Genomic DNA, 17,430 nt, shown 5'->3' with positions numbered 1-17,430 from the left:
CACCTAAAATAATTTTTTTGTACTTACGATTCCAGAACTGCATTGTTTTATTGCTGTAAGTGCATATGCTGAGAACTGTGAAAGTATCAGGTCGTTAGGTGATCGTGTATGGAAACGGCGGACGAGCAACACTTAGCCTTTAATGAAACATTTCTCGGCACTTAATATGTTTACATTCTGCATAGCTGCCTCCGTTAGTAAACCTAGTCTCTCGCTGAAATTACTCTATAGTTTAAAGTAATGTGTAAACAAAGTGTCGCTTTCGTGCGCAGAAGAACTGCAATTTTGGCAACAACTAAACCAACTGCCGTTCACTGTAAAGCCTCCATGAGTTCAACACTGAAAGCAAGTTCATCAGTGCTCGGTTTCTGTATGCGCAGCCTTATAGAGCCACGCTTCGTCAAGGCTGTATAGCGATTCTTTTCGGCTTAATTATCTCACAGCTCATTAACTTTTATGCGGAGTGTTTACCATCCCGTCGACTAAGTCACTAGATAAAGATGCAGCTCATTACCCTCATGCAGAGGAGATGAATTTGACTGGGGACTTGTACTAATTCTTGTCACAGTGAACGGCACATCCGTCTTCTCTGTTGTGACGGGCCACAGTTTACTAGACTGACCAGAGATCCCTTGTTATGTTAGAAAAGTCAATTCAGAATGACTGCATCGATGTTTGATTCTAGCACCCGGAAGACTGATGCTGCGAAAGGAGGAGAAGACATCTTTCCAGTCTTCACTGAGAACGCCACGCAATCCGAGGAGTTACCCACACACCAGGATTAGTGGCTATATGCTGAGTACCGCCACAGGTACCTGAAATCAAACAAAACGGTATGGTGACTTGTATGAGGCCGTGTATAATTCTCTCTCTAATCGTTGTCCGACATAGTTACTGCGCTACCTCTAACAGACTCGATGTTGACGGTGACGTTAATTCTAACTTTAATTCCTTTCTCGCTATGGAATACTATTCGAGACGATGATGACCAGCAACGCCCCACATCATCATCATCATCATCATCATCATCATCATCTCTGTTGTTCATCATGTAGGACATTCCAGTAGGCTGGTCTGAGGGTGATCCTGAACCATAAACCACTCAGCTGTTGTATTCATACCAGCACTGACAATGTCGTGTCGTTTTTGCAAGATGATAGTTTTCTGCAAGAGCATCGCTTCTGTAACTGTGTGACAGTTGCTACGTATGTTTTAGGCCCTACTATCGTTGCCTCTCTGTCGCACGAGAACTACGATAATAATTATCTTCCAGATGGCCAACGGGCTGATGTTGCAGCCCGTCACATAAAGGATCCACCATGCTCGGCGACCGTCAGTTGTGGAGTACAGTCACTATACAGCTAAGGCTTTATTTCGCACGACAACGTTGGTACCAATGATGTGTGTCACTTTGGATCAGAAGAGATTCTCTCTGGTTTCGAGCGGCTAACAGAAGTGGTAAGGACTGCCAGTCTTGCTTACAAGATGAAAGCGGAGCTGACTATTTGCAGCATAGTCGACAGGACCGATTGCGGACCTTTGGTTCAGAGCTGAGTGGAGGGTCTGAATCACGAGGCTCAGACGGTTCTGCGACCGTGTACGTTGCAGATTCCTCGACTTGAACCAAAGGGTGGTTGGGTTTCGGGTGTCCACTATACGCAGGAGGCGGCTACACGGGTAGTAGGGGCTGTGTGGCGTGGACTGGGCGGTTTTTTAGGTTAGAGTGTCTCGGGAAAACACAGGAAGAACGTAGATACAGGAACCATCGGTATAACTGTTGTAAATTATCGTAGCTGTGTTGGGAAAGTACCAGAGCTCCAAGCGATAATAGAAAGCACTGATGCTCAAATCGTTATAGGCATTGAAAGCTGGCTAAAGCTGGATGTAAGCTCAGCCGAAATTTTTGCGAACAACCTAACGGTGTTCGGTACAAATGATTCAAATGGCTCTGAGCACTATGGGACTTAACATATGAGGTCATCAGTCCCCTAAACTTAGAACTACTTAAACCTAACTAACCTAAGAACATCACGCACATCAATGCCCGGGGCAGGATTCGAACCTGCGACCGTAGCAGCAGCGCGGTTCCGGACTGAAGCGCCTAGAACCGCTCGGCCACAAAGGCCGGCAGGTGTTCGGAAAGGATAGGCTAAACACGATTGGCGGTGGCGTGTTTGTTGCTGTTAGAGGTAGTTTATCTTGTCGCGAAATTGAAGTAGATAGTTCCTGTGAGTTAGTATTGGCATAGGTCATTGGTGGCAACCGGAATAAAAGAATAATTGGACCCTTTTACTGACCTCCCAATTCATATGGTACAGTTGCTGAAAGGTACAAAGAAAACTTGAATTTGATTTCAAACACGTACCCGACTCATACGATTATAGTTGGTGGTGACTTTAATTTACCCTCGATATGTTGGCGAAAATACATGTTTAATTCCGGAGGTACGCATAAAACATCATCCGAAATTGTGCTAAACACATTCTCTGAAAATTATTTGGAGCAGTTAGTTCATGAGCCCACGCGAATAGTAAACGGGTGTGGAAACACGATTGACCTCTTAGCAACAAATAATCCTGATTTAATAACTAGGATCAAAACGGATACAGAGATTAGTGAACACAGGGTTGTCGTAGCGAGACTGAATATTGTAACCCTCAAATCCTCCAAAAATAAACGAAAAATATACCTATTAAAAAAAACAGATAAAAATTCACTTGACGTCTACCTGATATACAATCTTCGCTTCTTGCAAATTAATAATATAAGTGTAGACCAGATGTGGCTTGAATTCAAAGAAATAGTTTTGGCAGCAATTGAGAGATTTATACCAAATAAATTCACAAACGACGGAGCTGATCCTCCTTGGTACACAAAACAGTGTTGCAGAAACAACGAAAGAAACGTACAAAATTTAAACAGTTGCAAAATCATCAAGGCGCAAAATCCCGCAGGCCCGGTATCGGTAGATAAATATATTGTACTTATCTGCCGATTCTGGGCGTGCGACTTTCAAGCACAATGTCTGATCTGTACGGGAATACACATAATGGATGTGCGAGTACAGATCATAGACGTATGGTTGACGACATGTGGAAGTTTGGGTGTGGTCGTAAGTCGTGCACGGATAGCTAAATGGTAAGGCGACCGCTCGCGATAAGCGGGAAATCCGGGTTCGAGTCCCGGTCCGGCACAAATTTTCATTGTCGTTTTTCCATTCTACAGCTGATGGTAGTCATTATTCACAATTTGCGAAATCATCTGTTGTGTTTCGTAACAGCGGAGGTCACCGCAGTGTATCTTCATCAGAATAACACAGGGATTGTAAGATCCTCACACGTACCTTGTTTTGATAGTACCTAGTCACCCTTGAAAACCTTTGTGATATTGCGAAATCGTATATCTAGGACGACCTTCATCCTACAGTTTCTTTTAACGCAAGCCAGTGTGCAATCTGCATTATTGGAAGTGCGCCATATTTTTCGAGATCATAACGATCAAAAGCAATTGGGGCGCATTGCGAGGCAGCACACGTGCGCGAGAAGGAAGGTGGGCAAGTGGAATTCGGATCGAACCACAAGTGGGAAATGGATGAAGGTGAGGGTGTTCATGTTTCAGAGGGGGCAACTCGATAAACTATCACACCGAACAGCCTCCAAGGTAGCGCGGTCGCGGCGATATCTCGCCTGGGGTGAGCCCGCTTTCCAGAAGCTTCCGTTTATCGTGACGCTGTCGCGGTCAGAGCTCTCTTAGGGGGTTACTCACACTCGACTACAGGCAATGCTTTTAAAAAACACATCGAACAACCTATCGGAATCATACTCGTGTTCATCTCATTCCAGACAGCAAAGTGAAAGATATTTTGACCTTTTGCTGGCAGCAAATGTGAAGTATTCCCTGCGCCCACGTTGCTGTAAAGAACACTATGACGATAGAACCCGTCGATTTTAATATAAATAAGCAATTTGTTTAAAAATTAAGCTATCTGATCACCATACTACCGTGCTGTAAAACGGTTGCTACAGTTTTTAACTTTTTAAATTACTTTGTTTAAAATATTTTATTCCTATTGTAATGAATGTACCAGTAACACAGTAGCACACTTTAATACGCACATGATTTAACACTATCATTCTGTCGTAATAGTAATGCCAAGTCTCTGACACACTGCCTTATACGAGGGGCGTTTGAAAAGTCCGTGCAAAAATAAAAACTAATTATGTGTTTTGGGTAAACCTTTTTTATTTTTCGACGTAGTCTCCTTTTAGACTTATACACTTGGTCCAACGCTGTTCTAATTTGTTGATCCCTTCCGAATAATAGGAATTGTCCAAGTGTGCAAAATAGCTATTAGTTGCTGCAATCACCTCCTCGTTTGAATAAAATCTTTGTCCCGCCAGCCATTTCTTCAGATTGGGAAACAAATAGCAGTTTGAGGGAGCCACGTCTGGAGAATAGGGGGGATGTGAAACGAGTTGGAATCCTGTTTCCATTAATTTTGCGACCACAACTGCTGAGGTGTGTGCTGGTGCATTGTCGTGATGAAAAAGGACTTTTTTGCGGTCCAGTCGCCGGCGTTTTTCTTGCAGTTCGGTTTTCAAACGGCCCAGTAACGATGAATAATATGCACCTGTAATGGTTTTACCCTTTTCCAGGTAGTCGATAAGGATTATCCCTTGCGAATCCCAAAAGACAGTCGCCATAACCTTTCCGGCTGAAGGACTGGTCTTCGCCATTTTTGGTGCAGGTTCTCCTTTGGTAACCCATTGTTTAGATTGTTGTTTGGTCTCAAGAGTATAGTAATGTATCCATCTTTCATCCACAGTGACGAAACGACGCTTAAAGTCCTACAGATTCTTCCCGAACAGCTGCAAACCATCCTTGCAACACTTCACACATTTCCGTTTTTGGTCAAGCGTGAGCAATCGCGGAATCCATCTTGCGGATAGCTTTCTCATGTCCAAATGTTTATGCAAAATATTATGTACTCGTTCATTCGAGATGCCCACAGCACTAGCAATCTCATGCACCTTAACTCTTCTGTCATCCATCACCATATCATGGACTTTATCAATGATTTCTGGAGTCGTAACCTCCACAGGGCGTCCAGAGCGTTCAGCATCACTTGTGCCCATATGGCCACTCAGAAAATTTTTAAACCACTTATAAACTGTTCTAATCGAAGGTGCAGAGTCACCGTAATGTTTATCAAGCTTCTCTTTAGTCTCCTGAGGCGTTTTGCCTTTCATAAAGTAATGTTTAATCACCACACGAAATTCTTCTTCGTCTATTTTTTGACAATCACTCGGCTTCCTCGATTCACACGAATACCAAACATAAAGAAATAGACAAATATCGCTGAAACTTGGTGTGCGTTCTTTCCAAAGATGCTACTAACTAAATATGACCTTGATACGCGCCGGTGGTTCCATCTCTCGGACTTTGCCCAGACTTTTCAAACGCCCCTCGTATACACTGTTGCTTGGTTGGTTGGTTTTGGGGAGAGGACCAAGCAGCAAGGTCATCTGACCATCGGATTAGGGAATGATGGGATAGGAAGTCGGCCGTGTCCTCTCAAAAGAACCATCCTGGCATTTGCCTGAAGCGATTTAGGTTCAAAATTGTTCAAATGGCTCTGAGCACTATGAGGTCATCAGTCCCCTGAACTTAGAACTACTAAAACCTAACCAACCTAAGGACATCACATACATCCTTGCCCGAGGCAGGATTCGAACCTCCGACCGTAGCGGTCTCGCGGTTCCAGACTGAAGCACCTAGAACTGCTCGGCCACAGCGATTTAGGGAAATCACGGGAAACCTAACTGAGGATGTCCGGATGCGGGTTTGAACCGTCGAACACGTCAGAATAAAAGGAGGCGGGAGTATTGTGTTGTCAGTAGAGAAGCAAGAGAACAGTAATAGCACAGTGGGTCGGGCAGGAGAGCTCAGTGACTTCGAACGTGGACTGCTGCTTAGATGTTACCGCAGTAACATATCCATCAGAGACATTTTAACCCTTCAAAGCTGCCCAGGTTGGTTGTTGATGATGTGACTGTGAAGCAGAAACGGGAAGGAACAACCACAGCTAAACCAAGACCAGATAGACCTCATGTACTGACTGAGAGGGACCATCGAGCGTCGCGGAGGATGGCTGAAAAAATCGCATGAAATCAGCAGAAGAAATGAGACGTAAGTTCGAAATTGCAGCCAGCAGTCCAGCTAGCACAACGAATTAGCCAAGGGAGTTAAGAAGAAAGGAGTACAATGGCCGAGCACCTCGTCATAAGCCTCACATTTCTTACTCAGTACTAAGCGCTGCATGAGGTTGTGTGTAGACCGATGTCACTGAACTTTGGATGACTGGAAACTAGCGGATTTGGCAGCCCGATGGGAGGGTTTGGGTTTGTCGCTTACTTGGAGAATGGCACTTGCCATCATTTGTAGTGCCAATAGTGAAATATGGAAGAGTTGTTGTTGCTGTTTGGGGATGGTTAAGGTGTGGGTCCCATTATCGCGCTTAAAAAGAACGACTGCAAAAACGCTGAACGCGGACGGATATGAATACATTTTACAGCATTGCCTACTGGATACAGTACAGGATCAGTCCGGAGACGATAGTTTGTGTGTATCAGCATGACAGTGCTCTCTGTATTTAAGCAGCGTCTATGAGGCACTGTTTCCTCAGTTCAGAAGGTGTTTATCGTTGCTGTATCGACAACGGTTCGATCACGCCACACATTACATTTTAACGTACTGTACATAACCGTTATGGTAAATGGACCTTTACAAAGGATAGCGAAACTGTTTCGTTCAATATTTGGTGATTTCCAGATATTTACCAGTTCCAACAGCTGGTGGATAGTTATATGCAGCTTACATGGCCACGACTTTGCTGTGCCTGTATTTTTAGAAATTTAGATCAAATTAAGTATGACATCAATAGTATTATTAAATATAAGTCTGTTGTGGACTAACAATTGATGTTGGTGTTTCAGGTGGTGGAAATGGTGATGCTGCTCTGGCGGGATTATCGGGTGTCGCAGTAAGTGTAGTTTTGTAGTTTTTATTGTTTCGTTGTGATGATTTTGGTACTGGAGTTGGTGGGGGGGGGGGGGGGCGAATTCCTCGATTAGTAATGGTGGCAAAGCAAGTGATAAACACTAAGACAAAAGAAACGACGCGCCACGAATGAATTATTCCAATGGACAGAAATCATTAGATGTGATGTAGATGTAAACAAATTATTACAGTTTTAGAAAAATTGTATGGTTTATTGAAGAGAAAGAGCTTCACAAATTGAGCAAGTCCATAATGCGGTGGTTCACTTTTCGGCCTAATGCAAGCAGTTTTCAGCTTGGTACTCATGACAGAGTTGCTGGGTGTCCTCATGAGGGACGTCGTGCCAAACTTCGTCGAATTGGCGCGTTACATCGTCAAAGTTCCTAGCTGGTTCGAGAGCTGTGCCCACAATGCTCCAAACGTTCTCAATTGGGGAGATATGCGGTGACCATGCTGGCCAAGTTGGGGTTCGGCACGTACGAAGACAAGCAGTAGAAACTCGCTGTGTGCGGGCGGGCATTATCTTGCTGAAATGTAAGCCTTGTAGAAGGAAACAAATTGTGCTGCAAAGGTGCTGCGAATGACAACCAAAGGCGTCGTACTACGAAAAGAAATGGCATCCCTGAGCATCACTCTTGGTTGTCGGGCCGTATGGCGGGCGACATTCACTTTGGTATCCCATCACTGGCCAGGGCCTCTCGAGACATTTCTTCGTCGGTCATCGCGGCTTAGTTCGAAGCGGGACTCATCACTGAACACAATTCTACTCCATTCAATAAGATTCCAAGCGAAGACGTGTCTCGAGACTCCCCGAACTGCTGTGGGATACCAACCTGACTGTCACCCGCCATACGGTCCGACAACAAGGAGTGGTAGCCTGGTGTGCCATTTCTTTTCATAGCTGGACGCCTTTGACTGTCATCCGCGGCACCTTTACAGCACAACGGTACGTCGACGACATTCTTCGCCCCGTTTTGTTGTCCTTCGTGGCAAGCCATCCTGGGCCTACATTTCATCGAGATAGTGCCCGCCCGCGAGACTCTGTTGCTTGTCTTCGTGCTTGCCAAACTGCACTTTGATCAGCAAGGTCGCCGGATCTCTATCCCGTTGGGATCATTTGGAGAATAATGGGCAGGGTCATCGATCCAGGTCGGGATTTTGAAGATCTATCGCGCTAAGTGGACAAAATTTGGCACGACATCTCACAGGACATTCAACAACTCTTGTCAGTCAGTGCCAAGCCGAAGAACTGCTTCCGTAAGGCCTAGAAATGACTTGCTCAATTTGTGAAGCTCTTTCTCTAGGATAACTATCTAATTTTTCTGAAATTGTAATAATTTGTTTCACTGTACATGTACATCACAGCTATTGATTTCCGTCGTACTAGGATAATTCCTCCGCGGTGAGCCTTCTTTTTTTAATTTTTAGAGTGAAATGAAATGAAATGTCGTGTGGCTAGGGCCTCGCGTCGGGTAGACCGTTCGCCTGGTGCAGGTCTTTCGATTTGACGCCTTTCGGCGACCTGCGCGTCGATGGGGATGAAATGATGATGATTAGGACAACACAACACCCAGTCCCTGAGCGGAGAAAATCTCCGACCCAGCCGGGAATCGATCCCAGGCCCTTAGGATTGACAGTCTGTCACGCTGACCACTCAGCTACCGGGGGCGAACAATTTTTAGAGTATATAAATGTGTGTAAGTCCTCTTTGCGTAAAGATCTGCCTGCCTTTATCACTTCGCATAGTTACAGAAGCGAGACGTAAGGTCCTTTAACGTTGATATTACTGTCATTACAGGTGTAACACAAAATGTTATCCATTTTTCCAGTTTTTTAACAACAGTATGAAACTATGCAACGGAACAGAAGAAAACTGTAAAGAAGACACGTGAGCAACATCAAAACAAAAGAATATGTCGAAATAATGAATGTTAAAAACTATTATATACGTAAAACTGATAAAAACTAGTGTAAGAAATAGAGAAAGACAATATACCACCGCAGTATTGATGAGCCGTTGGTATCTGATTCCGAAACACAGAATCTCTTCCTCTCTAATTGGCCTATTGTATTATTTACAGATCTACAGTAATAACATTTCAGCCTGTTTAGGTAAATCGTACAGTGTAGGCTTTCACGGCCGGACTAGCTAACATCCGTTTTACGGTCATTAGGCCAAGGTCTAAGATATGTTTCTGAAACTAACGATTCGTCATCTTCTGCTGGAAACATTCTCATGACTACAAATACGTAGTTGGTTAATTTTGAAACAACCTTCTTTAACTTGGCGAAACTACCGAATTCTTTATTGGTAACACTGCAACAGTCGAGTCCGGATGTCATCCTATCGCTGCCAAAGATAGTGGAGTCGCTCCGCCGCGTGCTATGGAGCTTGCACAGCGGAGTAATTGGAACTGTAAGCCTTATGTAGCGCTCGGATGACGCCACAAACGGACCGTTGCGCTGTTCCAATAAATAGTTCGGCTGACTGAACAAGTTAACGTTTGAAAATTAACTAGTCGTAACTACGTCTTTTGTATAGTCTCGTAGGATGTCTCTCGCAGATTGAGACGGGTCTTTCGGCATAGAAACATGCCTTGCGCCATAGCCACATGCATTGCGCCATAGCCACATGTCCATAAAGCCGTTTTCACCAAGAATATTTAGGTAAAACTTCAGCAACGGTAGTGTTATCTACAGGGTGATTCAAAAAGAATACCACAACTTTAGGAATTTAAAACTCTGCAACGACAAAAGGCAGAGCTAAGCACTATCTGTCGGCGAATTAAGAGAGCTATAAAGTTTCATTTAGTTGTACATTTGTTCGCTTGAGGTGCTGTTGACTAGGCGTCAGCGTCAGTTGATGCTAAGATGGCGACCGCTCAACAGAAAGCTTTTTGTGTTATTGAGTACAGCAGAAGTGAATCGACGACAGTTGTTCAGCGTGCATTTCGAACGAAGTATGGTGTTAAACCTCCTGATAGGTGGTGTATTAAACGTTGGTATAAACAGTTTACAGAGAATGGGTGTTTGTGCAAAGGGAAAAGTTCTGGACGGCCGAGAACGAGTGATGAAAATGTAGCACGCATCCAGCAAGCATTTGTTCGCAGCCCAGGAAAATCGACTCGCAGAGCTAGCAGAGAGCTGCAAATTCCACAATCAACTGTATGGAGAGTCCTACGAAAAAGGTTAGTTATGAAACCTTATCGTCTGAAATTGGTTCAAGCACTGTCTGCAGCTGATAAGATTAAAAGAATCGATTTCTGTGATTTTATCCTTGCTCAAATGGAAACAGATGAATCTGTCGTTTCAAAGATTGTGTTTAGTGATGAAGCAACTTTCCACACTAACGGGAAAGTCAACCGTCACAATGTCTGTATATGGGGCACTGAGAATCCGCGGGAAACAACTCAGTATGAACGTGACTCGCCTAAGGTGAACGTTTTCTGTGCCATTTCAGCCAATAAAGTTTTTGGTCCCTTTTTCTTCGAAGGTGCAACTGTAACTGGACTACAGTATCTGGAGATGTTAGAGAATTGGCTGTTCCCTCAGCTCGAACAAGAAGCACAACAATTCATATTTCAGCAGGATGGAGCGCCACCACATTGGCACTTATCTGTCCGTAACTACCTGAACGTCAACTACCCGAGGCGATGGATCGGCCGCCAGGCAGCCCGTGACAGAACACTTCATCACTGGCCTCCAAGAAGCCCTGATCTTACCCCCTGCGATTTTTTCTTATGGGGGTATGTTAAGGATATGGTGTTTCGGCCACCTCTCCCAGCCACCATTGATGATTTGAAACGAGAAATAACAGCAACTATCCAAACTGTTACGCCTGATATGCTACAGAGAGTGTGGAACGAGTTGGAGTATCGGGTTGATATTGCTCGTGTGTCTGGAGGGGGCCATATTGAACATCTCTGAACTTGTTTTTGAGTGAAAAAAAACCTTTTTAAATACTCTTTGTAATGATGTATAACAGAAGGTTATATTATGTTTCTTTCATTAAATACACATTTTTAAAGTTGTGGTATTCTTTTTGAATCACCCTGTATAGTATCCACACAGCTTCTTGCGATCTATTATTTTATCTACGATGTAACTATCACGAGTAGACTAGTAGCGTAGCGGTGACAGGTGTAAACAGCATTCTCATCGCAGTGTTCCTATTGAAGCATCGCTTTAATCCAAGTTTAGTGGCGGAACAGCGATAATCTCTGGTTGAGTATTCTTCCTAAGTACGCCGGCCGCGGTGGTCTAGCGGTTCTAGGCGCTCAGTCAGGAACCGCGCGACTGCTACGGTCGCAGGTTCGAATCCTGCCTCGGGCAGTTAGGTTTAAGTAGTTCTAAGTTCTAGCGGACTTATGACCACAGATGTTGAGTCCCATAGTGCTCAGAGCCATTTGAACCTAAGTACGCAATATGGCTGCCGGAAGTTCTGTGTGTGAAATACCTGCCAGGCCTGCAGTTTCGCGCCAAGAAGACAATGGCCATCACTTTTAAGATCGTTTTGGACAAGCTTTAGAGTGAAGTGACAGTTGAATTGAAAAATTTTGTGACACTGAACTCCTACAAAGTTTTGAAGGGAGAGCGAATATTACGGGCCACTCGTATTCGTCTTCCGGCGGCAGCTTGATCGAGTGACATATTTATGTGTTCGGAAGTTGTTTCGGCTGTTCTGTTGATGAATTATGCTGTCAGCAAATTCATTTAAAAATATTTTCGGCCACGTCAACATAATTTTATATTTCTTGTGGCTAATATTCTCCATTTAGAATACGTTAAACTTAAGGCACACACAGCTGTTGCTGTCCTCATGTTAACCTAATGTTGCTGTGTAGTACTCAAATGAAAAGGTGCGAAACGTCATCACAATCAAACAAGTTGAAATTTGCATGCGCCGTTTTGGGATAACGTAGTGAAATATCCAGGCAATGGAAGCAGGCGTCATCACCTCCCGCTAAAAATTCGAAGCTGTGTCCTTAGCAGGCAAGGTGATGCTTCCCGTCTTTTTCGATGTTCGAGGTCCAATACTCACCAAATTCCTCGAACACGGAAAATCCATTAACAGCGGCGTGTACTGTGAGACACTCCTCAGCCTACGCAAGTCCATCAAGAGGAAACGGCTTATGATACTCACTGTTCCACGATAACGCCCGTCCACACGTCTCCAACATCACTCAAAGTGGAATGGCCAAATTCAAGTGGGTGCAGCTAGGGACCGAACATGTCGCCCTGCGGCTTCCATGTGTTTGGTCCACCAAAAATAAATAAATAAATAAATAATATCTCAAAGGAAAGCGCTTCAACTCGGACGACGAACCAAAGGACACAGCTACTGGAATTATGGGAACAGGGAATCTTTCGGCTCCGTGAAGTGGTGGAATTGTTATGCTCAGGCCTCTAAGTGATGACTTTTGAATAAAGGCTTCAATTATATACACAGTGTTGTTTCTTTCCCTTTTCTTTCGAACACTCGTCATATTATTTGTCAGAAAAGGTGATGCCATTCGTTTGGTTGTAACAATCCGGATAAAAGCGGATGAGCTTCGTAAAAAAATGTAAAATATTTCCGTCTGACAAAATTTGAAATAAAGTTGAAAACTTAAAAAGTTCCACCGTCGTTTCTTTTTTCATAAGCGGCAACATTAATGTTTATGAACTTACAAATAGCATCAGTCAGGCCTTGTAACACAATGCAACATAATGTTTTTAGTTTTTGAACATGTAGCCAGAATAGTCTAGACAAATAACTCTTAAGCAATTCCTAAGTGAATGCAGAAATTCCAGATATTGTAGTCGTTGTTCACTACTTTTCTGAACCTATCGACGTTTGTGATATTTTCAGTTACCATAGTTTCACAATCGTCCATGAAACTTTAGTTCCAACTTCAACAAGAAAAGAGAGTTCAAAGCTTCTCAGTGACTGACCAGTAGATGTTTGTAAATAAAATCGGAATTCGGTAAAGCATGTGCTTTTATTCCCATGTATCTTATATCCATAGTTATACTGTGTGGCTTTTTTTTTTTTTTTCAGAATACAGTGTTGCTAATCGCACAGTGTTTTTCTTTTCAGCAAGTGTAGTGTCCAATGAACATAAAAGTTTGAGTGGTTAATTAACGTGTACATTAGCTTCCATTCCAAATTCAAAACAAATACGCCGCTCAGGACTCAACTCCAGGCTGTTACCTAAGCTCCGCCTTGAAAGCCTGATAGAAGGGTAGAGCCAAGCTTTGCTTTGGTTGCTCCTCTCTTCATTGCTCTTGATGTTTATTGCAAGTCCAACATAAACGCACTCTAAGATAGGATAGATACTGCTCGGCAAGGCGAACCCCAGAACCGGCCGTAGCAGCAACTAACGGGCTATTCGTAGCCACGCCCAAGTTTAAAGTAGTGCTGGTTGTTACCTCGAAATGCGAAAAAGGCCATGACGAGCAGCTGCAACGGCTTGCTGTTAATGTCACTTAATAATTATGTTGATGATGAGAAGGATAAAAATACTTACCTGACGTAGTACGCAATGAAAATGTTAAAGTTCAATTGATAGTGTGAATATTACGTAATGGATAAAATGCCGAATGGAGTGGGTTCAGAGTAACCATCTCAAAGGACAAGAAGCAAAATACACACAGTAAATATTCCATTGACGTTATGGATAACGTGTTGTTACGCCACAATTTCTACAATAATACGAACAATGGAAAGAAGTAAAACTTTTGCGAAAACTTGACACCATTTTTTATTTTATATTTTCACGTCTAGTTCCGTAGGACCAAACTGAGGAACAAATCTCCATGATCATCGAGCGACTCAGTTCACGAAATGAACATCAGAAAAGTTAATAATGAATAAAATGGAATTTACGTGAATTTACAAGCTGTTAAGTATATATGAGCATAATCAACAATATAACACATGAATCTGCTTAAATTTTTCTCAGGTACTTCCCGAGAGTAAAGAAGAAGTGAGCCATGAGGAAATTATCCAGTTTGGACTCGGAAACTCCTGGATTACTGATGAGAGTTTTTAAATTCTTGTGGTTGTTTATTGAAAATGAATGCAGCAGAATACTGTAAGCCTTCCTGCAGAAGGAGGTACAACCCAAATATCGATTGGATTTCTGACCAGTGTTAACAGGAACTCTGAGAAAGTTGTTCTGTCCATGCAATTTTGCTTTAAAACGTGCCAAAATAAAAGTCATTATCTGCGAACGAAGATACGCAGTTTCAATAAAGGCGTACCACTTTAGATTACAAAAATAAAATAAAAAAACAAACAGAATAATTTAAGTGGCCAGTAGGTTATTTAGACGACTCGTGGATTCATACGTACTAGACATCACATTGTGAATAAATTTTGTCACAGAGACAGTGTGCAGCGAGTGCTGTGAAATAAAAAGTGCTGGTCAGTGTATAATTGTACTGCCTAATGCATTGGCGTATTGACGTGTAGCGTGTGGCTCGGCGGTTCAGTAGTAAAGTGCCAGCGTATCGCTCCAAATGTCTCGGGTTCGACTGGTTCAGTGGCATGATTTGTATGGTACCACTTCTTTAATCTTTGGCAATGCTTATTAATGTGAAAAATGCCGAATTGCGCAGAAGTTCGGAGTCCACGTTAAACTGTAGGTATCCCTATAACTGACTGGGTAGCTTAGTTCAAAGGTCGGAGGAAGGCAACGGCATACCACCTGCAATAGGACCGTGCCTAGTAAAGCACTTTGGTGTTGAGCTCAATGTTCGGATTGATGATAGCTTTAATAGCAATGGTACTTACTATCTCCCCTCTCTGATTTTCGAACCTGAACGCGATGGTGCTGCTACCCTGGTCACCTCTTCAATTCGCTTTGCCGAGTAGTACAGAGTGGACAAAATGAAGCTTGGCTGGAAAATATTTCATACACCTTTAGGTAGGCAACCCGATTTACATCAGCCTCATCTGGGGCAGATGATTTGAATTGCGTATCTTACCGGGGCATGAAATATTTCTGGACCAATTTTACTTAGTCGTTGCATAAATTTATCGCGTTTTTGCGTAAGTTTAATAAAGACTACAGATACACATAACAGAGACTTTAGTCATCAATAATATATTCTCCTCTTATTCACTATTTACAACAGTCTGCCAACGCTGGGGTAACTTCTCGGTTCCGCAATTGTAGAAATCACTTGGTTTTGAGGCGAAGAACTCGTCGAGCCATCTTCTGAGCGCCTTTCCATCCGGGAAGGGAGTTTCTTAAAGGTTGTTCGATGGAGAGAGGAAAAGGTGACAATCTGAGGGCACAAGATCAGGCGAATAAGATGGATGCAGAATGACTTCCCAAGCCAACTCTTACAGTGTTTTTTGTCAGTCTATCAGAATGTGAGCGGTCGTTATTGTGGAACAGTGTCACGTCACGCAATCTTCCTTGTAGTCGTTCCTGGATTGCGTCCGCAAGGCGTCTCAGTTGTTGACAAGAAATGTCAGCAGTGATGGTTATACCTCGGGGAAGCAGTTCGTGGTACGCCACACCGTCGCTGCTCCACCAGATGTAAAACATTATCTTGTGTGGATGCAGAGTTACTGCGTTGTTTGTACTCAACCATTCCTTTCTTTTCCTTACTTTATCGTAAAGACACAATTTCTCGTCACCAGTAACGATACAGGATAGGAACTGTCGCTGTTGTTCACGCTCCAATTGATGACGAGCAAACAGAACTGGACACAAGGCCACCTGCAGATTTTTGTGATTGTGGCTTAGAGCATGCAGTACACCCGATTTTTGAAGCTTCCCCGTTGCATGCAAATGTCGCACGATGGCGGAACGATCACAGTTCATCACATTTGCCAGTTCTCGAGTACACTGATGCGGATCATTGTCGATTAATGCTTTTAAACGAGCTTCATCAAACCCCGGAGATCTTCCTGAACGTGCAGAGCCACTAAGGTTAAAACAATCCTCCTCAAAACGAGAAAAGCATTCTCTTGCGCCGCGCGGGGTAGCCGCGTGGTCTATGGCGCCTTGTCACGGTTCTCTCGCCTCCCCCCGTCGAAGGTTCGAGTCCTCCCTCAGGCATGGGTGTGTGTGTTGTCCTTAGCGTGAGTTAGTTTAGTTAGTGTGTAAGCCTAGGGACCGATGACCTCAGCAGTTTGGTCCAGTAGAACCTTACCGTGTCTTGCCGTGCTCTGTCCAATATCATTATCCACATGAACGGCGCAAATGTTTCTGGCTGTCTCTGCAGTTGTCACTATGCTACTGAACTCAAGCCGTAGATTTTAAATTCTTCTGGACTTGCAGCGTTATATATGTCTTGTAAGGATATTATGTGTACATTAAGCCCAAACGCTGCTTTGTGTAGCAATTGTTGTTACTGTGACTTTATTTTCATTGGCTATAGGCCTATTTCGGGTCAAAGGCCATTTTCAAGCACTCTGCAACATATAGTACGGTGTTATGATCATATATCTGTGAGTTTTCGTGATAAATAATTATTTTGTACATTCGTCGTAAGACTGACTTCCATTTTATGTCGTTGACGCTTACTTGGTGCGTTTTTAAGCAAAGCAAATGCGAAATTATAAATTAATCGCTAAGTAATGTCTCAGCTGTGGAATTTTTCATTGTTGGCCAGTATCGTTAAGATCTTCGTAACATTTTGTAAGTTTGACATCTTCGAGTCATGTCAGCGACGTTAGATGGTTACAGGTTTGTTTTTATAAATCTATGGAGCTGTGTGATAGTAAAATCTTTGCAGCTGTATATTGGTGTTCGTTTTATGAAATCATCCGTGGTCAGTAATTTTAATAAAATTATCAAAATAGTTTTATATTTTAAATCGGTTTGTTCGTTTAGAAGTTTCTCTGCATATTTGCGGGGACTTGCCAGAGCAGTTGAACGGAATGGACAGTGTCTTGAAAGGAGGGTATAAGCTGAACATCAACAAAAGCAAAACGAGGATAATGGAATGTAGTCGAATTAAATCGGGTGATGCTGAGGGGATTAGATTAGGAAATGAGACACTTAAAGGAGTAAAGGAGTTTTGCTATTTAGGGAGTAAAGTAACTGATGATGGTCGAAGTAGAGAGGATATAAAATGTAGACTGGCAATGGCAAGGAAAGCGTTTCTGAAGAAGAGAAATTTGTTAACATCGAGCATTGATTTAAGTGTCAGGAAGTCGTTTCTGAAAGTACTTGTATGGAGTGTAGCCATGTATGGAAGTGAAACATGGACGATAACCAGTTTGGACAAGAAGAGAATAGAAGCTTTCGAAATGTGGTGCTACAGAAGAATGCTGAAGATTAGATGGGTAGATCACATAACTAATGAGGAGGTATTGAATAGAATTGGGGAAAAGAGGAGTTTGTGGCACAACTTGACCAGAAGAAGGGA

The 17,430-nt window shown here is 43.1% G+C and overlaps 1 protein-coding gene across 1 annotated transcript in view; it reads left to right on the top strand.

The window, feature by feature from the left end:
- The window catches only part of LOC126260566 (serine/threonine-protein kinase mos), a gene marked incomplete at its 5' end in the record, with an annotated part of 243,525 nt that extends 236,479 nt beyond the window's left edge, over positions 1–7,046 (top strand). The window contains one exon of the mRNA XM_049957900.1: positions 6,996–7,046. Coding sequence (XP_049813857.1) covers positions 6,996–7,046 — 51 coding nt within the window. The remainder of the gene's footprint in view (positions 1–6,995) is intronic.
- Positions 7,047–17,430: the final 10,384 nt, after the last annotated feature.

The sequence above is a fragment of the Schistocerca nitens genome, chromosome 5 (genome assembly GCF_023898315.1).
Source record: "Schistocerca nitens isolate TAMUIC-IGC-003100 chromosome 5, iqSchNite1.1, whole genome shotgun sequence".
In the NCBI taxonomy this organism is placed as follows: domain Eukaryota; kingdom Metazoa; phylum Arthropoda; class Insecta; order Orthoptera; family Acrididae; genus Schistocerca; species Schistocerca nitens.
The sequence above is the reverse complement of the archived record's forward strand: the minus strand, read 5'-3'. Positions and strand labels throughout refer to the sequence as shown.